At 34.9% G+C, this 23,321-nt stretch overlaps 1 protein-coding gene across 1 annotated transcript in view; it reads right to left on the bottom strand.

Moving 5' to 3' along the window:
* LOC150100722 (uncharacterized) overlaps positions 1–23,321 on the bottom strand; it is a 189,671-nt gene that overhangs the window by 71,366 nt on the left and 94,984 nt on the right. Inside the window, exon 4 of the mRNA XM_090401870.1 lies at positions 7,042–7,152. Within this exon, the coding sequence (XP_090257996.1) occupies positions 7,042–7,152 (111 nt within the window). The remainder of the gene's footprint in view (positions 1–7,041; positions 7,153–23,321) is intronic.

Raw genomic sequence — 23,321 nt, forward strand, 5'->3', positions numbered from 1 at the left:
ATGGTATACTCCCTGAGTTCCTAAAACATCTTGGTCAACATGGCCAAACACAGCTGGCTGCCCTTTTCTCAGAAATCATCATGACTGGTAAACTACCAAAGCTGTGGCGGGAAGCCAAAATAATTGTTGTGCCCAAACCAGGGAAAGATCCAAATGATGTGAAAAACCTGCAACCTATCTCCTTGCTTTGCACCACCTTTAAGTTCTTTGAAAGAATTCTCCTTAAAAGAATTTCACCACTCATCGAAAGAGCACTCCCGACTGAACAAGTTGGCTTCAGGCCAGGAAGAAGTTGCTGTGACCAGGTCTTGGCCCTGACAACTGAAATTGAAGCAGGCTTCCAGAAGAAACTTAAATCTGAAGCCACTTTCATTGACCTAACATCTGCTTATGACACTGTCTGGATCAGGGGCCCTCCTCCTAAAACTAGGAAATATTATAAAGTGTAAAAAAACTTTCCAACTTTTTGATTCTATTCTCTCCAACAGAAAGATCCGGGTCCATATTGGCAGAAAAAAGAGCAGGCCAAGATTCCTTCACAATGGTCTTACTCAGGGCTCTGTGTTATCCCCTATACTTTTTAACATCTACGTGTATGATCTATCTCATACCAGATCAAGCAAATATATGTATGCCGATGACCTAGCGATCTTACATCAATCCACCTCCTTTACCAACCTTGAATGCAGACCCAAACACCCTGGAAGAGTACTTTAAGCAGTGGTACTCGAAGCCAAATCAAACGAAAACAGTGTCCTCAGTATTCCACCTGTACAATGCAGAGGCGAATCGACAACTCAACCTTTCTTTCTGTGGAAAAAATGGTAGAACATGAGCCTCACCCAAAATACCTAGGGGTGAGCCTGGACAGAAGCCTAACCTATAAAAGGCACATCATCAACCTCTCCAATAAAATTAAAACCAGAAATAATATCATTTCAAGACTTGCTGGAACAACCTGGGGTTGTGGTGCAGAAGTCCTAAGGTTGTCTGCACTAGCCCTCACATTCTCTGCAGCAGAATATTGTGCCCCTGTCTGGGAAAGAAGCACACACACACACTAACATTATAGACATCCAGCTAAATTCTACCATGAGCACAATTAGTGGAACAGTGAGAAGCACCCATCTCTCCTGGCTGCTTGTTCTATCTAACATTGCTCCACCACACATACGGAAAAGACAAGCCTCAATTAAGGAATTTAATAAAGCAGTGAGCAGCCCACTCCTGCCCCTACATCAGACTCTCATAAACCCACCTACTCTATGTCTGAAATCTAGAAAGCCTCTCTGGTCCATGGACAAACTCTCTTCAGCTGTGCTGCCATCAATATCTGATATATGGAGAAAACACTGGTCCAACAATCTACCAACAAATGGCTTCCTGGTAGAAGATCCCTGTGCACCGCAGCCTGGTTTTTGATCTTCCTAGGAAGATTTGGTCATCAATAAACAGGATCAGAACTAGGCAGGGCAGATGTGGCTACCTTCTGCATAAATGGGGGGCTGTCAGATCACCCTTATTGTGATTGTTCTCCTGTGGCTCAGACGATTACTCATATTGCGTACGACTGCCGAAGATGCCAATTTCACGATGGTGGCCTACAGGACATTCACAAAGTGACGGATGAGGCCTTGAATTGGCTTTCCAGCCTGGACCTTGACCTGTAGTTGGTGTGGTGGTTATGGAATAAACAGAAGATCACAGTCCCGTCTCACCAGGAAGACGTTATTCTCATAGTCCTCGTCATGGTATCAACAGAACTCCTCCTCATGTTAGAAGATGATGATGTAATGTGAAATGGGCCCCCTCTAATGGATCAAGTTTTCTCACACAAGACACAACTACTCTCTAATTAAACCTAGGATACAGCTACATTTATGTTGTGGAGTGTTGTGAGAACATGCAGCTTTGTCATACTTGTTACAGTAGGATGATAACTGTCCCTGGCTTGATTATGACAAGTTATTTTTGCTTTATTTATTAAAAAAAAAAAAGACTTAGAAAGCTGGTTGTGCCTTTTATGTAATGAACTTTTATATTTGTTGCTGGAAATTGTGATTGTACTTTTCACTTACCAGTTTCATGTAGCCATAAGCATAAATAAATATAACTTTATTAATCTGATTCCAAAAATACCTGCCCCTATGTTATGGATGTGGATTTTGATTGGCTCATGTTTGGTTATTGTGATAACAGAAAATACCATCTCAAAAGAACATTGCCTCATCTGTGAAAACCACACAAGAGAAAATGTTAACTCTATGTGCAATGCCAGAAACCACTGACAAAATAAAATTTTGTAAGTGGTTTTGGCATAACTGATAATGATGACTGTTTGATAAAAGTGCTCGAAAGTGCTGAAATGGTACATGAAGGGCCCTCAAAGCAACTGCTTGGAAGATAATATTTTTCAGTGTAATCTTCCACATGTCAGTGGACAGATTCTGCAACACTAGACAGTATGTTTAATTCACTTTCCAGCATACTTATGGTTCTGTTTCCACTTCAATTCATGGTGCAGAATGTAGACAAGTGAATGTTTGAGAGCAAAATTCAACAAGCAGGGAAAGTATTTTGATATAGCTGACATGCTTCATGTGCATTTCTGTTGGCACAACCATAATAGAAATGCATATCAGCCAATTCAGTAAATGTGAACTCTCTCTCTCCACTGCAAAACAATAATGTATAACTTAAAAACACTGCTATAAATAGCGAATCCAGTTACTAAGGGTGAACCTTAATGCCTGAGCACAACGCCAAACGTACACAAAATTCTGGTTGTGTACAATCAGAATTTTATATCTACAATCATGTGATACACTAAGTTGTGTTTATCTGCTTTGCATGTTGTCCATGTTTTGTGCTGCAACTATAAAAGGCTGTATCTTGTAAATGTGAGATTTTCAAAATGTTGGACCCATGTTTAGTGGAGCCATTTCATTAGTTCTGATGTAGAATAAACCTTTAAAGTTTATGATAGGGATGCGAAATCTATTCATATACACGTTTTATAACACTCTCAAGCACATGCGCTCAAGAAGTTGTAAAATCTGTAGCAAAGTGAAGCTGAAATCAGAGTAAAACAGACAATGCACACAGTCTTTGTAAATTTTAGGTATTCCATTAAGGCTTATCATTGATGCCAGGCATTCACCCACAAATTACTTTTGTAAATATTTATCTACTCTTCTGTCTCCACATGTAAAAAAACATTATTGTATATATAAAAAAAAAAAACTCCCAAGACATTATAAACAAAATAAAAGACATCAAACTTGATTTGAGACATCATGGGCAAGTTTGGATGTCACAAGCCTATTTACCAATATTTCAGAAGACATCATACTAATCTTAAAAGAAATTTTTCCACCAAACACTCAAATTGTTCAAACATTGCTGAGAAAATACTTTCTTCAGGCTAAAGACCTCTATTATGAACAGATAGGAGCTCTAGTCAAGATTGAATCCATTTCATCACATTTGGTGAATATGGACATGGAATCATTTAAATAAACAGCCATCAATATGTACCATACTAAACCAAGACCAACGTAGGTGAACTGATGAAGTTTTCATTATTTGGTCAAGCTCTAAAGAAATCCTCCACAATTTTACATAATTCCACAACAACTTAAACCACAAAATCCAACTAATGTTAGAAGTTGAAAAGGCAGATCATTTCCATTTCCTAGATGTTCTCACCTCAGTAGAAAATCAAGGCAATCTTTCATTTGAAGTCTATAGGAGGAGAGGAGGGGAGAGAAAAGGAAAAAAGAAAGAAAGAAAATAAAAACACTCAACACAGGAAGATATCCATATGCTATGTGGCATCATCCAGCCAAAAACAAAGCTGGATGATGCCTTGTTTTTGGCATCAACAAGGGTTGATGCCAAAAACATGTTCTGTTATCTATTAACATGTTTAACTTGCTATCTGCATGAAAATTATACGTAAATAGCTGTAATGTACCCATTCTACAGAATGGGTACATCAAAGCTCTCGAACACACAAGGTCTTCACAGTAATAATAACAACAAAAGAAAAAAAGAAATATTTTAAAGATGCACTCCAAAAAAATCGATATAATTTTAAAACCATCAATAACTTCTCATATAGATTATCACATTCCAGTGGATATACACTATTTTCAAAAACCTAAGGATGAATAATATATCTAAAGATTATAACCGCAAATTCAGATGAATCTGCTTGTGAAAATTTGTATAACGGATGATTTTGAGTAGATAGGGCTTACATGTTCTGTTATCTATTAACATGTTTAACTTGCTATCTGAATGAAAATTATATGTAAATAGCTGTAATGTACCCATTCTATAGATTCACCGTGGAGAAGGCAGTTGATGTCTTCTTATCTATGTTCATACTTCACCTTTTTACTGCTAATTTTCATGCCAAATTTGAAATAGCAATTATTTGATTTCTAAAGATGAAGATAATGTCTGGAGTGAAAGGGGGGGGGGGGGTATATTTATATGTAAATAACTATAATGTACCCATTCTATAGATTCACTGTGGAGAAGGCAGTATGGAGGGGGGAAATAATAATAATAATATCAAATAAATTGCAAATATATATATACAGGTATCCCTCGATTAACGCTGTTAATTAATCCTTCATGTACCGCTTATATCAAAATCGCGTTAATCAATTTTAATAATCAATGGTAAAAATTACAATTCATCCATGATTGATTACTGTATTAATAATTCATTTTATGTGGTACTCTTTTAGGAAAGATAAAAAATGAATGCAAAGTAAATGTTTAATAAATGCTTGTACCTACATTATTTCTGTAATTTTTTTATCAAAAGAAATTATCAAGAGTCGTTTGAGCAGTTTTAGTTTTTTTTCTTATTGGCATAAATTCTACGATAACAAGCAAAATGACTCTCTATACTTTGGCAAATAAGCAATAAAACATAAAGAAAAAAACACTGCAAATATAATACATGATGGTACAAATTAAGTAAATATTGAATCCAACATTATTTCAAAGTCGAATAGAGAAACTACTAGAATTTCGTGCCGAATATATAGAAACTAAAAGTTTCGGCAGATGCAAGCATAAATAACCTTATGGGCAACTTGTAGTAAAGGTGGAGTAAGTTCCAGATCACTTTCCTTAGTATTTTCCATAAACGTAAAGCACATCTCCTAGAGGACATGTATGATAAATAAGTCTTTGGCTCTCTATTGTAATACATGATGGTTTATTTATTTTCAGTTACAATCTAAAAATTATTGAACAAAGAATAAAAAAAAAAAAAAAAAAAAAACTAAACCATACTATACTGACATTGGAGGTCACGGTACCTCTCAGTTACAGTTTACTGTCAAATATCACAAACCTTTACATAACATGTGTTAAACCAAACTGACAGCAAAAAACAGTGTGGAATATAACTTGTAACATGTGAATGCACAGCTGCTCATGACCTATAAGCTATACAATGAATTGTGTAAGACTATTTATATTAAACATTTTGCATGTATCTGTCAGATCAGCTGTGAGCTCCTCAGGGTTAAAGGCGTGTTAATCAAGGAATTGCCGCAATTAATTTCGCCGCGATAATCAAATCCGCGCTAAGCAAGGGATACCTGTGTGTGTGTGTGTGTATATATACAGGGTGTTCGGGATAAATTTGACAGTTTCGTAAGGAAAAAGAAAATCTTCTTTGTATCTATTAAATTTAATGAATTGACAAAAAAACATTACAGGCAGAGTTAATTACAATACTATCAACAAGATTTACTCAAAATAACCACCATTAGCATCGATCACAGCTTCAATTCTGCTTCGGAGCCTCGAACAAGCTGATGCTACAGTCTCCCTGGGAAGGGCCGCAAAAACTGTTTTAATTTTATCCATTAACTGGGCTTTTGTATTACTGGAAGTGCGATTGGTGTCTTTTTCAACTGCGCCCCATACAAAATAATCCATGGGGTTAAGGTCTGGGGAGTTTGGAGGCCAAACATTTGGACTGGTGAAGTCGTAGAAATTTTCAGACAACCATTTTTGACTTTTCCCAGAGGTGTGGCAAGGGGCCGAATCCTGCTGCCATACATACGGCTTACCATTGGCTACCCTTGTTATCCAGGGCTTGACTACAGTTAGCAACTCCACGAACAAAGCCCGAATTCCAATGCCAGGGTTCTTCAACACCTCTTCCTGCAGATTTGCGAGGAATTCTGCTGTACGAACGCAATCAGATCGTCTGCTAGGGATCTTTCTTCTTGCTACATCCTCGTAGTCACCATTGCAAGTCTCTAGTTCATGCCTGATTGTTTTTACTGTATTCAGGGAGCATTGGGCAGCAGTCGTAATATCCTTATTTTGATGGCGGGCACGAATCATCATGATACAAGTTATTCTCTTCCATGATTCAGGTGGGTTCCAGCTATCCATCCTTTCTGACATCTTGTATATGAATGAAGAAGGGTCCAAACTTTTAAATGAAGAGAAGTGTGTGTTAATACATGTAACTTACGGAAAAATATAATTAATTATAAATATGTCAAATTTATCCCGAACACCCTGTATATATAAATAATATTCATCAAAGCTGGATTTGCTTCCTCAGTCTTAAGAAAAGGCTGGTTATATTCCACTAATTCGAGCCCTACCTAAGGCCCTATGAGTTGTGGAAATACTTTCTGAAAATGAAAGCTGTGCTGAACAAAGCGGCTTTCTGCAGCTGCCCAATTTTTAATCCATCTAACTCGAGTGCTTCTAGATGTTTTTTCAATGTTTTAGGGATGGTGCCTAAAGCACCTATTTTTATGGGAACAACTTTCGTTTTCTTTTGTCAGATTCGTTCAACTTCGATTTGCAAATCGCGATATTTTGTAATTTTTTCATTTTCTTTGTCGTCAATCCGACTATTTCCTGGTACTGATATTTCAATAAACTTAACAACCTTGTTTTCACTTTTTTCAACCACTCTTTTCAACCACTGTGATATTGTGTATTATATACACAACAGTATAAGCAATAGTGTACTGTAAAACTAACCTCCTGCCTATAGCGCTCTCTGTCTCGAGCTGCTGCATCTAGGAATGGTTCTTTTTCTTCTTCATTCATAGTATTCCATCTGCCTGCACATTCTTTACCAAAGTCTCCAATCTAAAATGAATTTTTTTTTTGTTTCTATAAATGATGTATAATAACACAGATAAGAATTTGCTATTCTAAGTTTCAAATCTAAATGCAGAAGATTTATTAGTACATAATAGCTAACTCTGCATTTGAATTAAAATTGACAGATTAAAAATGAAAAAGATTTTCATTTTTAATAATTTAAAAAATACAGCACAACTGTATAAACAGGAATATACACCAATGAATCTTAGGTAACAAAATACTCTGCTAACTTATTTATTTTTAACTGCTATTCATGTTAGAATAGGATTTGAAATGTGCAAAGGTTCAGTACCAACTCTTTAGTGCTATGTCTTGAAATGGACAATAAATCATGTAAGCCATTTCAGTATTGAAAGCCTCAATCTTTAGAATAAAAAAAGAGGTGTGTGTGTGTGGGGGGGGGGGGGGTTGAAGAACCTAAATGAAGTAAAGACACTATACAAGTGATTAGGAACATCTCTCATTATTACAATACTGCAACTGTGACAAAAGGTTTACTTGTCACTTTTAAATCAAAAGAAAATAAATTATGAACATTTGGCTATGCTAATATTAGGATTTCAATAAACTGATTTTCAATTAATCTGCTTGCTTACCATTATGTAGATTAATTTTTCATTACTAACCTAATTAATTTCAGTATTTCTTTTTCATTTTTTTTAAGTGCTTGAATCTTGTTACAAAAAAAAGCGCAATATATGGATGGATGCAACTGCCTCATGTACTTTCTCATTCATTTATTCAACCTTTCAAGATTTTTAACTGGAATGAATATTTTATTGGTCAGCACAAATATATTTTAACCACCCTGCAGCCATGATCTTTTTCGCATCTGCCAAATTATGGATGTGAGGCATATGAAAGAGATATAAAACTATACTTAGAACCTGTAAACAGATTAATTCATGTTCAGAGCTGAATCTCAGAGTTAGTGCTGCTAAATCAAGCAATAGTTCCACACCCACATCCATCCATCTGCTTGGCAGAGGGTGTAGCATGATTCGTCATTCCATAACACAGTTTTTCCAAGCTTCCACATCCCACTGTACACACTCTTTGCACCAATGAAGATGATGCTTCATGCTGGTTTGGTTAATGTGTAGCTTGCATATTGCAGTCATACTATGGAGACTCATATTGTGAGTCTTTGTTCTGAAGTTTTTGTGCAATTTGAGTTCCAGTTAATGCCTGAAACTCTGCATCAACGTGTCGGCTTGTGAATGGTGGATTTTACATATTATCCTTTGTAGCACCCTATGGTCACATTTAATGAGTGTAGTGGGTCATCCACTGTGGGTAGCACTTGCAATCGACTCCCTGCTCTTCCATCTCAGTGTGGTATCACTGAATGCTGACCTGGGATGGCCCATTTGCCAACAATTTGCTAAACACTGTTAGGAGCATTATATTCCTCCAATTTATATTGACTACAAACATATGACTCATTACATGGCATGATGCACCTTGCCCATGGTGGGTGTCTGTTGACTTCCATGCAGTGTGTGCATGTGTGTATACATAAAATATATATATATACAGCAAACCCTTGCCGAACGTGGGGGTTACATCATTAATACATTGCGCGCACGGCAAAATCGCATTCCGCAAAGTTAACTTTCTATGGAAAAAAATGTGTTAAGTATAATTCAAATTAAGAAAGTATGTATGTATAATTTAAACTAACCTAAATATTAGTGTAATTAAAAGGGAAAAATGAAACAAATGTTAATGGAAAGGATTTTTATTACTGTTTAATAAGTAGGTACATGATATAATTATTTTTTTAAAACGCTAGTAATTTTTGCTTGGGACAATGACTGACGCAACTCTTTAAAAGTTTCGCGGTAAGGAGCGCAGAGTTTTTCAATGCCTTTCATAAAGTGTCCTCTTCTTTCTTCATTTGGGTCAATCTCCATTGCAAAATCAGACAGTTCCTGTGCCTTTTTTAACAATTTGTTTAACTTCTTGTAAGTTAAAGGTGCTTTATCTTCTTCTTCACTATCGCTGCTTTCACTGTCGGTTGGTGTTACAAGATCATCCAATTCTTCATTCGTCATTTCTCGATTAATTCTTGACTTCTCCTTCTTCCATATCTGAAAATCCTTTGCCGCCAATTGCTTTTGCAATTTGTACGATTAATTTGTACAATCCAAGCTATTAATATTTTTTCCATCTTTTCCAACTGCGGAATTCTTCTTGAAACGAGCAACCTTTGCCAAAGTATTGCCTGAAGCTTTGACACTAGACCGAATCTTTTCTTCATTCTCCCGTACTGTTCTTATGCTTGATTCATTTATAGCTAGTTCTCTTGCAAGCGATGAAACATGTGTACCATTTTTAAACTTATCTAAAATTTCAATTTTCTGAGATAATGTTGCATCTTTTTGCTGCTTTATCATCTTCATTCTTCCTCTTAGATATCATATTGAATTTTTGAAATTAAAAGAAATACAAATGCAAAAGGAGAAGAGGATAAACACTGATAAATACATGATTACAGCTCTGCTAACGTGAGTGAAATGATCGCAACTTGGCCTGGGTCACTCAGCTAGCAGGCAGCACCAAGCAGGGTTGCCAGCCAACTCTCTGCAGCGTACCGCGCATAAATGAAATTCTAGTGTTGGACAAATTAAATGGAAACAATTAAGATAACGCGTATGTGCAAAATCGCGTTCTGCAAATCCGTGCTCGGCAAGGGTTTACTGTATATACGTGGATGGTCTGAAAAGTTCTCAGCCTAACAATGAAAAAACGAATTTATAATTTCAAAATTATTTTTATTTTTCAACATCATCTTCCTTAAGACTAATACAGTTATTCCAGTGATGCTCCAGCGCCATTAATGTATAACTTACTGAGAACCCTGTAGTGGTTCTCAGTAAGATCTGCAAAATACCCCCCCACACACACACACACAGCTGCAATCACCTCTTGATTCAATGAAAAATGCTGACCAGAGAGAAAGAGTTTTAGTTTTGGGAAGAGACAAAAGTCAGAGGGAGCCAAATCTGGGGGAATAGGATGGATGTTCCAACAATTCATAGTGCAGATCCCTTAATTTTCCCATTACCAAAACACCTTTGGGCAAGTGCATTGTCCTGATGAAAGATGATTTTTTCCTTCTGCAAACTGGGATTTTCTCACGAATTTTTTCATCTGGTCTTGTTAAAAGATCGAAATAATATTCCCTGGTTAATGTTTTACCCTTTTCAAGATAATTAATAAACAAAATGCCTTTAGCATCCCAAAACACTGATGAGATGACCTTGTCTTCTTTGGCACTGACCAACCGGCTTCTATCCACTGTTTTGACTGTTGTTTGGATTCTGGTGTGCAATGGTGAATCCAAATCTCATCCATAATAAATTGATGCACAAAATCAATTTTATTCTTGTTGAAACATTCCAAGCACTGTTCAGAGATTTTCATGCGAGTGTGTTTTTGATCTGCTGTGAGCAAAGTGTGGCACCCATCTTGAGCAAAGCTTTTTCATTTGCAATTCTTCATGTTTGAAATGCCTATAGTCTCAGAAATTTCACACACTTTGACTCGCCAATACCATATCATGTACTTGATTAATGATTTCTTTACACTTTTTGGACATCCTTCACGTGGATCATCAAGGCTGGTACTTCAAAGCTTTTTCACATGCAATTTTTTATGCAAAATATATCTGCTGTGAGCAAAGTGTGGCACCCATCTTGAGCAAAGCTTTTTCATTTGCAATTCTTCTATATTGAAATGCCTATAGTCTCAGAAATTTCATGATTAATGATTTCTTTACACTTTTTGGACATCCTTCACGTGGATCATCTTCAAGGCTGGTACTTCAAAGCTTTTTCACATGCAATTCTTCATGCAAAATATATCGTATACGTTCTTTTGAAATGCCTATAGTCTCAGCAATTTCATGCACTTTTACTCGCCGGTCATCCAATACCATATGGTGCACTTGATCAATGATTTCTGGTGATGTTACATTTTTGGACGTCCTTCACGTGGATCATCTTCAAAGATGGTATGGCCATGTTTAAACTCGGTAGCCTACTTATTAATTGTTGAAAACGAAGAAGAAGAGTGCCCATAAACCTTTATGAACTTCGAATGAATTTCTTTTGGCATTAAACATTCTTTTACAAAGAATTTTATAACCTCACGATACTCAATTTTATCCATTTCAAGGGATACAGACAACACTTTTTGCTTCACACAGCTGTATAAAAAAAATTACTTGATAGAATAACTTGCAATTTCACATGGATGCTTATGACAGATGTTGAAGAAACATCTGTCATAAGAAAAACTTAGAAGAAAAAAAAAAATCTTGCTGATAGTGTTGCCATCTATGGTTGAGGCTGAGATCTTTTCAGACCACCCTCGTTTGCCTTTCTACGCATCTGAAGATGGTCTGATGTAAAATCAGGTGTATGATAACAGAAGGATGCATGCCATCTTCCCTTTTATTCATTATGTATATGAGTCACATTATGAAGGAAAATGGCATTAAACCTGATATCAAAATTTGAGATTTCAACTAAGCTCTTTTCTTTATGCAGATGATGTAATACTCCTATAAGATTATTTAACTAAATTGACTAATTGCTATAAAGACAAAAACATGGAAATAAGTGCAATTGGTATAGTGGAAGAAGCCAAGTGAATAAACCGGAAAGAAAGAGAATTAAGCAAAAAAAAAAACAAAAAAAACTAACAGTAAACAAGACAGTATTCAAACCAATTTGAATCTTTACTAGAAATAAAACAGCTGATAAAAAACCAGTAACCACAGATATGGGAGTTCTGAGAAAAATTAATGATGTCAAATATAAACAGAGATGCTTTTGAAGGCATGTGTTTGAGATGACAAAAGAAGATTAGAACTCTAGGCCATCACAGAGAAATTTTACTATCATAAAAAAACCAGAACTAGCTGATAAATGTGACTTAAGAGTAACACAATGAAACTGTGTTATTCTTAAGTCAGAATGCTACTCCAGTCACCTAAAGTAATAGGAATCAAAGTACTTAACATTACTGCAAACTGCTTCTACGCGAGCGCGCGCACGCACACTAGTGGTGGTGGGAGATGGCACTGTATGTTGATGGTGGTGTGTAGTTGAAGGATTAAGTAAGGGAGAAGATTAGTTGTAGTGGAGTAGTGTGCTTCCACACAACTAGTCCTTGTCACATAATAATAATAATATATATATTTTTTACCATAGGTCAAGCTAACTGAATAGTCAACCAAATTAGTAATTTCGTAGTTTACCATTTTTGGATCTAGTAAGCTTGTGTTCTTGTATATATATATATATATGCATGACCTTAATGTAAAGGTCAAAACATTAAGTTAATCTATTTATTTTATTTTAAATTAACTACTCATTTCAAAACAGTAGAATCAAAATTAAGAACAATGCATGCACAAGAAAGTTTACTAATAAAATAAAACACAAATACTTTGAACTAAAAATATTAAAGATAAGACTTTTCCAAAAATTTGGAGATTTTACAAGTGATACAAACTTTGTATCACTTGTAATTACCATTTCTAGCAAGCACTTCATATCTCATGCAATCCCTCTGACTACTTTCTGAATTATCGGCTACAATGATGAGGATCTAGAAATTTCAGATATAAATAAGAATATTCGTGTTTCGCTTTATTAAACTTTTTTGAGCATATGTGTTTTCATAGTTCTATTCTCTATGGAACAAATACCACTTAAAAATCAAAACACAGTAGTAGCAATCTGAAGATTTTTTTTTTTTTTTTTTTTTTTTTTTTTTTTTTTTTTTTTTTGTCAGTTAAAAGTTTTATATATTATTTTTTTTTTTATTTAATTTTTTTATGTCCCAGAATTTCTGCATGCTGTATATTTACTTTTAACGAATGCATTTTGGAATTATTAAATTATTTTCTTTTGGAGTATTTAGAAGTGTGAAGATTCAATTCTTTCAATTGTTAAGGATGTAAGACTGATTTGAAATAATAAGGAAGAGAGAATTATCATTAGCAATATATACATCTGGGACAAACCTGTGTACTTGGTTTTCAATACATAAATTTAATACCACTTGCAGTCAACAGGACAATTAATGCAGCTAAGTGATATACACACACGAACCACATTTACATTGCTGTAGTCTGAATCATTGTTTCAAGAATGAACACATCTTTTTTTCTTGTTGTTTATTTACAAAAAAAGAACAGTTAACTGTATTTCATTACTCTTGATTGGATAATTAAAAGAAATAATTAAGTCGAGTCATTAAACAATAACGCAAGTGTATAAAATAGCACAATGTAGTATATCATAAACATGTAAATTCACGTCATGTTATAGCTAATTTTACAGCTGATCACCAAGTGAGAATGCTGAAATTTTTCTTGAGGCCATGAAACAGTTAAGACGATTGGTATGTGGTCTGAAAGATAACCTGCTCTTAGTTTTGAGGTAAAAACTTCAACAGAGAGTAAAACATTTTATTCAAAGCTCAAGGAGATAAGACTTAGAAAAGCAATTACTAATGTCAAGTTTAAATGAGAGAGAGAGAGAGAGAGAGAGAGAGAGAGAGAGAGAGAGAGAGAGAGATCCTAAGGAAGATTTGGGTTTTAAACTTTGGAAAATTCATCCTTGTGTTCAGACCAATAAGAAATTTGTTTTTATTTAAGCTTTTATGATAAAGTGTCAAATCTTTTATATAGTTATAGGAATGATGAATGTGTTTCAGAATATGCTGAGAGAATACTTTGCTTTCAATTTAGAAATGGTCCTAAATCTGAATTGAAAAGGGCTGTTTAAAAACCTGGTGTTACTAGTATTGAGGAAGCATTGCAAGATGCTCAGATAGCAGAACCTCTAATAATTCAGAGTCTGAATCCTTATTTATAAAAATATGTTCAGGTCAGTGATGAATGGAATAACTCTGAAACCAATAAAAGAAAACTGAGCAAAATCAGAAGTTTTCCCAAACCAGTTTTGATAAGATTTCGCAGAACAGGAATATTAATGAAGAAATGGAAACACACAAAAAAAATTGATGATAAAATTTTTTATCATCTTGTGACCTTGTCTGCTACAAAGTCATAAGATGAAATATTTTAAAAACCTATTTTAAATATTTAATCTCAGTTATCTACACATAATAAAGAGCCCAAGGAAGGTTTAATGGTTAAGAGTATTTCTTGGGAACAAAATTTGGTTTGATAAAAGAAATTTAAATGTTATAGATGTTCACAAGAGATCTTAATGTAATTCATGAATATTGTGTAAGTTTTTCCAGTTTTGTGTACTCTCCTTGTAAGATTTTAGCCTAAATGCAATCAATAGAGAATCATTAATTTAATTACTGCAGAGATTGTTGGAATTCCGTCTGACACTGCTAAATATTGATGCTCGTGTTTCAGTGGTCACTTTACTATTATTTTTACTCTTGAGGGATAGGTAACAGGAAGCTCCCAGCAGTTAGATATGTAGGTCAAGGTGAGAGGTATTTTTAATCTGGAGCTGTCTGATACTCAAGGGCATCTCTATATAAATACTCTTTCCTGATTTTCCCTTTAGAGCCTTCAGTATGGATAATGCCTTTCAGTTGGAAAAATCAGGTTTGAATCCAGTCTAGGATGTGAAGAACCTTTTATCAATGGGTTTCAAGCAAAGGTGAGTTAGCCAATTTGATATGGAGGTGGCAGTTTTTTTTGTTTTTTTTTCACAGAAACTCATGTTTTTATCCAATAAACAGGCAAAATAAAAATGAATACACTCAAAAGAAAAATATAAAGAGAGAACAGAACAGCCTTCAGAGAAACTTCTACACTCAAATATATAAATATCATTGGAAAAAACTGAAAGAGTTTGAAAACAGTAATCAAAGCTTAGAGACTCACTGACTCAACAGAGAGGCATTGACTGTAAGGATAGAAAAATCATAACTCCATGGTAGACTTGGGAAGTTAAAGAAGCAGTCATGAAAAATAAGAAAGTGTATCAAAAGTTCCTGTAAGTCAGCATGTGTTTTAAAAGAATACCGAGAACACATAAGAAAGCAAAGCAGTGTGTAAAAGCAGCTAAACAAAAGTCTTGGGTAAGAATATAGAAGATAAATATCAGGAAGATGCCTAAATGTTCTGGGGGCTATTGAAAAACTTAGCAATGGAGGAAAGAGTATTGCAAAATGAATCAGAAATGATAAAGGTGACATGAAATTTGAAGATAAAGATATTTCAGATGTTGGAAGTAATTACTTTGAAAGACTGCTAAATGAAACAAGTAGTGACAGCATAGTGGTAGAATATCTTCAAGAGGAATGCAAAGGCAGATGAAATATGATACAGAAATGTCCAAATATGGAGATATAATAGTTCTACTGTGGCCACATTGAATAATTCAAGATGATTAGAGCAGAGCTCTCACAGTTCCCACCCATAAAGAGAAAAATAAAACTGAATCTGAATCTAAAAATGTCCCTATGGAGTGTTCCAGGTAGGATTCATGCAAGCATACTTGAGAAGAGGTTAAGAAAAATTGTGAGAGGAAAGCTTGGAGAAGAACAAGTTGGATTTAAGCCAAACAGGGATTTCAGGATCAGATTTTCACTTTAAGACAAATAGTTTTAAAAAAATCATGGGATATAACCGAGAGCTGTATTTCAGTTTTGTAGATCAGGAAAAGGCAAATGACAAGGTGAAAGGAAAAAAAGCTGTCCAAAATGCTACAATTGCATGATGTAAACAGGACATCATATCAAGCAATTGACAATCCATATTTAATATGCGAGTCAAACAGGATGGTGGTTTGATATAATATCAGATGTAAGACAAAGGTGCATCCAACTCCTGTTATTAATCATTTATATGGATCACATTATGAAGAAAAGTAGCATTAAACCCAATATTAAAATGGAAATGTTGACCTCAGACGTTTACTTCATGTAGATGATGTTATAATTCCAAATAAATCCAATACAGTAATATCCTGCCTTATGACGGTTTGCTTTATGATGATCCATTCATATGAGGCTTTTCAATTATGACCAATGCCGGTTTATACAAAACTGCATTTGTTCATACCACATTTTTAGTGATGTGATGCTCCAGTGAATCAGCCAATGTGCAGGTTTTGCGAACTGTCCATTATATGATGGTGGTCAGGAATCTAATGTATTACATGACCAGGGTATGCCTGTAAAAGTTTGAATGATTTCTTAACTAAATTGCATGACTACTGTAACAAACATGAAAATCAGCAACAAAAAGACAAAGACATATGAAAATATGTAGATGAAAAACATCGACTGCATTCTGAATGGAGAACCTATAAAACAAGTAAAATATTTCAGCTATTGCAGCACAATTATTAATGAAGATGACACATTAAATTTGGAAACAGCAATTCATAGTAACAACACTGAACCCATTTGTCTAATAAGAAAGCACAATAAGAAACAAATGTCTAATAAGGAAATATGTTTTAATGCAGAAAATACCATACAGACAAAATTTCAGAGTGATTATTATTGACTTAGCCAAGTGGAATTGAAGTATAACTTCTTCACTTATGATCCTAGTTGGCAATATCAACATATAAATGATTCTTGGCTTAAAATTGATTGATAAAACCATCTGAAACATACATACCTTAATTCTCTCCCCCAGAAAGGGAGCTGCAATAAAAATTTTAGTTTTATGTGACAATAATGAAAAGTAAAAATTCACTAAAGCAATTAATCCTGCCTGCATAGTCTGCTATGTCAGTCAATTATGGCACACAAAAACTATCCATGTCCTCTCCATATATATGAAGCTGACTAACTCACTTTCAGCCAAAAAGATCTAATAAAAGTTTTGAATCCTACACAGAATTTGAATCCGGGTCCTTCAAAACAAATGATATCACCATTACCGAAATATGGCAGATCTCAACAGGCAATGCTGTGATTTAATTGCTGAATTTTGCTATGCAAAATACTACGATGATATTGAATAATTGAATGCTCTTGTACAATATATTTGAACTTACCAAATATGAAGTGAAATTCTTGAACTAAACAAATGCATGTATTTTTTCTTTCAAGGTTACACAGTGGTCAGCATTCATTATGAAGAATGCTAGAGAAATTACTTTACTTATAATTAAGTAAATAACACTCGACATTTTTATCTCTGTATTGATGTGATCATCAGGAAAACGTACATATGTAGGACACAAGCTACATAACACTACACAGAAGTAAGCTACATCTAAATGCTTTGTTAATCATTTACACTAGTCTGATATCTGATGAAAGAAAAAAAAAAAGTAAATAATAAATAAAAATAAAATAAATGAGTCAATAATATAAAGTTATAAAATATTAATTACATTTTAATATAGCATAAATATAATAATATACAGATGATTAAAAAAAAGTACAGTAGAGCTACATGAAACATGTCTACAGTCCTCTTATCTTCAGATTTTCTTGTGTTGGGGTTCTGCCATCATGCTCTGGATGCTATATAGGTTGCAGATAGATGGGTCCTCCAGATTCTTGGAATTAATTAATCCATCATTCTTGATGAGATTAGGATTATGTTTCAGCATCTCACAAGCATCCTTGAATTTTCTTTCAAATCAGGTTTTGGTGCAGTGTAGGAACTTCATGCCTTTCCAATTGATTCTGTAACATGTTTGAAGTGCATAGCCTAACAGGCCTATTTTACCACAATGAAGGAATTTAATGTGGTGTTTATGTTCGGCTTTTCTTGTTGGAATGGTGTATCCTGTTTCCCCTATGTAGGGTAAGTTGCAGGTGCACAGAATTTTGTAAATCCCCAATTGGGAAAGGTAGGGAAGGGGATCTTTGGATAAGCTGAGTGTACTTTTTAATTTTGCACAAGGTTTGAAGGTTGCCTTAATGATGTATTTATTTAGTGTTCTATATTTACTGATATCCTCTAATGTATGGTATGGCTATGGCATTCTTATAATCTTTTTTAATTTTCATGGTATGATTGTGGAGGATCTTATGAACTGTTTTTTTAGCCATTTTTTATAAATGTGTGACTAATGATTTCACATTCCTTCTTCAGCACCTGCTTGTTGGAGTAAATTGTTAGGGAGTGTATGTTTGAGGGTGCTGATGACTCCTAGTTTTTGTGTTGGATGGAGACATGAATTTTTGTGTACAAGGTTTGTCTAGGAAATTCCTGAACTTTTTAAATAAAATTTTTTCCTGTCTAACTTAGAAGCTATTTGGCCTTGTTACCTTCAAAGTACTCTCCTCCACTTTGTATATAATGTAAGTGTTTCTTCCATTCTTTTAAACATTTCTGGAATGCTTCTTTCAGGATGCTACACAGTTCCAATAGCAATTTTTTTTCTTTACTGATTCAACTGACTCAGAATGTTGGCCTTTCAAAGTCAATTTCAATTTGGGGAATAAAAAAGTCTGCTGATGTGAGGTCAAGTGAGTAAGTAGGCTGTGGAATGACTGATGTTTCATGTTTCGCCAAAAACTGATGGATTAGTAATGACGCATGTATGGGTGCATTATCATGATGAAGGATCCATTGGTTTTCCCTCCAAGCATCAGACCTTTTTTTTTCTGATAGCCTCATGAAGACATTGTATAACCTCAAGATTGCATTACCTGCCTTGTGGAAGAAATTCATGGTGAACAATGCCTTCAGAATCGAAAAAACTGTCACCATTATCACTTTGACATTTGACTGCACTTGTCTCCCTTTTTTAGGTCATGGTGACCCTTCTGACACCCACTGTGACGATTGAACTTTTGTTTTGATGTCATAGCTGCAAACCCATATCTCATCCCTGTAATGATGCTTTTTAAAAACTTTTCACCCTCATAAGTTGACTGAAAAACTATTGGCTCACAGCAACTCGAATTTGTTTTTGATCGTCAGTTCAAAAGGTGAAGCACAAATTTGGCTGTAATATGATGTAATATTGCATAAGAATTTCACAACAGATAGTTTTTGAAATGTTTACACAAACAGTTAAGTGACAGTTAGAACAGATGACTTCACGAACTTTTGCAATATTTTTGTCAATGTTAGATGTTGATGATTGACCTGAATGGGGATCATAACTGACTGAAGTTCAGCCATCTCTGAAACATTTCTGCCACTCGTATGTCTCCGTGAAAGATTTTCCCAAATTGATTCAAAATATCACGTAAATTTGTTGATCATGAAAACTACTCATTTTAAACATACCAAAAAATTGCTAGCTGTACAGAACACATGTCGACATAAAGATATGATACAATAACTAAACAATGATATCACTGTGTGGTTTTCACTAGGATATTTCTCAATGTTGTCACTAGATTGCAGCATATGAAGCATGTGGCTAGCAGTGCTTGTTGGTGTGATAATTCACAAGTTTGAGAATTTCCTGGATGAACCTTGTATGTATTGGCCTGTGTGTGTGGGGGGGGGGGGGGGGGGGGGTAGTTGTGAAGGAAAGGTAGCCTGAGGGAAAATGTGTCTAAAAAAGAAAGATAGTTATTGTTTTCAATCACGAAAGTAAATTGGATGCATTTGTGTTGTTTGTTCAGGTGGCTTAAGAATGTATTTAATGTTTCATGATGTGGGGCCAAATGACAAATATATCATCATCATCATCATCAAATTCCTGCCATGTACCCACAAGGGGTGTACAGGATATGATAGTACTATATGAAAAAATTATATCATTACTAACTTCCTTTCATTATCAGATCTTATATTTCTATCGTCTAGGGCACTTTGTACCGTATCAATCCACCTATATCTTGGTCTTCCTCTGGGTCGTGTTGCTGCCAACCTGGCAGAGAACACTTGTTTTGCTAATCTTTCCTCGCCCATTCTGTTTAGGTGACCATACCACCTGAGATTAGCTCTGCTAACGCATTCCTGGATGCTGACAATATCAAGTTCTTTCCTAATACCCTCATTTTTAATATGATATTGCCATTGATGCCATCGTTCACACCTATAATCTTTCTCAGGACTCTCATATCTGTGGCCTCTAGTCTTTGGTCAAGTGTTTTACTTCTGACCCAGCTCTCAGATCCATAAGTTAAAACTGGTTTGAACACTGTCTTGTATACAGCTAATTTAGTGTTCCGACTAATTTCTCTCTTATTCCATATGAATTTATTCAATTGACTTCCTACCATACCAGCTTTGCTGATTCTGTTTTCTATTTCTATATTTAATTTACCATCTTCAGTAAAAATCGTGCCTAAGTAACTGAAATGTTTTACTTGTTCCACAGGTTCTCCATTCACAACACAGTTGACATTTTCAATGATTCTGCCTATTTTCATTGTCTTTTTATTGCTGACCTTCATACCATATCTATTACAACAGCTATTCAATTTAGTCAGAGAATCTTGCAGACTTGTAGCGGATTTATTTAGAAGTATAACATCACCCGCATAAAGCAAAGAGCTGACATTAACATCTCCAATTTTGATATCATGTTTAATACCACTTTCCTTCATAATGTGATCCACATAGACTTGCTGAATCTAGAGCTCATTACTCAAAGTCTTCAATGTAAAAGTTAGCTATATGGGAAAAATGGTGAACTCGAATCTTTTTACAGGTAGAAATTATTTTGTAACATGAAATATGGCCAAAGAGAGAGCTGTGATATCGGGTGGAAATATGTTCTATATGAGAAGAATAGTACCACTGATCGGGACATTATTGAACAGGACAGTTAAGACAAAGCTGAAAAATATATCTTTCTTGTTGACTGATGTTTTTAATTTTGTTCATGAAGTGTTGTACTGGTATCTGACCAAAACACATGCCAAATGGTTAACTACAATTCTACAAACCACATAAAAAAGAAAAGAACAGAATTAATCAAGTAAGTGATCCCTTGGCCAGAGGAAACAATTAAAAAAACTATTACCACATTATGCCTTTGTTCCCAGAATTTATGGCCTGCTAAAAAATACACAAAACAAACACACCACTGCGACTGATAGGTGAAAAAATCAACAGTCCCAATTATCACTTATCCAAGAAACTAACAACTACACTCAAGGAGTTGGTAGGTCATTACCCCTCCTACAAGAAAAATACATAACACCTCATTAACAAAATTAAAAACATCACACTCCACAATGAAGATCTATTTGTCAGCTTTGACATAACTGATGACATCACTAATGTCCTTATCAATGATAGTATTTTGCTTATACAGAACATATTTCCATGCAGTATCATGGTTTTTTCTGCCCACATACTTCACTCTAGGTATTTCATGTTGCAAAATAATTTCTACCTACAAAACAAAGGCATGGCATAGGCTCACCACTCCCCCCACCCCCCAGCTAACTTTTATATTGAAGACTTCAAGCAATGAGCACCAGATTCAACAAGCCTAAAGTATGGATCAGATATGTCGATATACTCACCATTTGGTCCCATGGCTGTGAAACATTAAATACATTCTTAAGTCACCTAAACGAACAACACAAATGTATCCAATTGACCATCAAAATTGAAAACAATAATTCTCTTCCTTTTCTAGACACACTTGTCACACATTTTCCCTCAGGCTGCCTTTCCTTCATGGGCTACCACAAACCTACATAGAGAGGCAATACATACACAAAAATTCACACCACCATCCAACACAAAAACTAAGGGTCATCAGCACCCTCAAACATAAAGCCGTAATAACTTGCTCCAATGATCAGTTGGTGGTGAAGAAATATGAAACTATTAGCTAAACATTTATAAAAAAAATGGTTACAACAAAAAAGAGTTCATAAGATCCTCCACAATAATACAATAAAAGGCAAAAAATATTACAAGAATGCCATACCATACATTACGGAAATATCAGAAAAAACAGACAGTACACTGCATAAATACAACTTTAAGGCAACCTTCAAACCTCTTGCAAAAATAAAAAGTGTACTCGGCTCATCCAAAAACTCTCCTTTACTACAATGCCCAAAAGGAGAAACATGGAGCACAATTCCAACAAGAAGATGAACACAAATGCCACATTCACTATGGTAAAACAGGCCTGTCAGACCATGCATTTCAAATATGTAACAGAATCAACTGGAAAGGTATGAAGTCCCTAAACTACACCAAAAACTAACTGGAAAGAAAATTCAAGAAAGGCTTGTGATATGATGAAACATTATCCTAATCTCAACAAGAAGGATGGATAGTAATTCCAAGAACATGTGTTTTTTCTCTCCATATATACTTCACAATAAATGCATATGTTTATAAAGGAAGAAATATTCTATTTACATTTCATTGTTTGCAGGTCTTTACTGCTTTTCACTGCATGCACATGTTATATGCTACTACCCAAATACCAAATAAATTAACAATGAAAAAACAAATTTATAATTTCAAAATTATTTTTATTTTTCAATATAATCTCCCTTAGGGGAAAAGTGGTGAACTCATGACAGTAGCTTCTTTTTACAGGTAGAAATTATTTTGTAACATGAAATACGTGGACAAAGAGAGAGCTGTGATATCGGGAGGAAATATGTTCTGTATGAGAAGAATAGTACTGGAATAATACATTTATTCCAGCAATGCTCCAGCACCCTATCCTGTCCCTGTAGTGGTTCTCAGTAAGATCTGCAAAACACTCCTCTACAGTTGCAATCTCCTCTTGATTTTAAGAAAAACGCTGACCAGTGAGGAAGAGTTTTAGTTTTAGGAAGAGATAGAAGTCAGATGGAGCAAAATCTGGGGAATAGGGTGGATGTTCCAACAATTTATAGTGCAGATTCCCTTAATTTTCCCATTGCCAAAACACCTTTGTGAACAGGTGCATTGTCCTGATGAAAGATGATTTTTTCCTTCTGCAAACTAGGTCTTTTCTCACAAATTTTTTCATCTAGTCTGGTTAAAAGATTGGAATAATATTCCCTGGTTATTGTTTTACCCTTTTCAAGATAATTAATAAACAAAACACCTTTAGCATCCCAAAACACTGATGTCATGACCTTTCTTGCTGATGGAACCGACTTTGTCTTCTTTGGCATGGAACAACCGGTTTCTGTCCACTGTTTTGACTGCTGTTTGGATTCTGGTGTGTAATGGTGAATCCAAGTCTCATCCATAGTAATAAATCAACGCAAAAAATCAGTTTTCTTCTTGTTAAATC

Source organism: Typopeltis vanoorti, chromosome 12 (assembly GCF_054136105.1).
Source record: "Typopeltis vanoorti isolate ZY-2024b chromosome 12, IOZ_Tvanoo_1.0, whole genome shotgun sequence".
NCBI classification, from domain to species: Eukaryota; Metazoa; Arthropoda; class Arachnida; order Uropygi; family Thelyphonidae; genus Typopeltis; species Typopeltis vanoorti.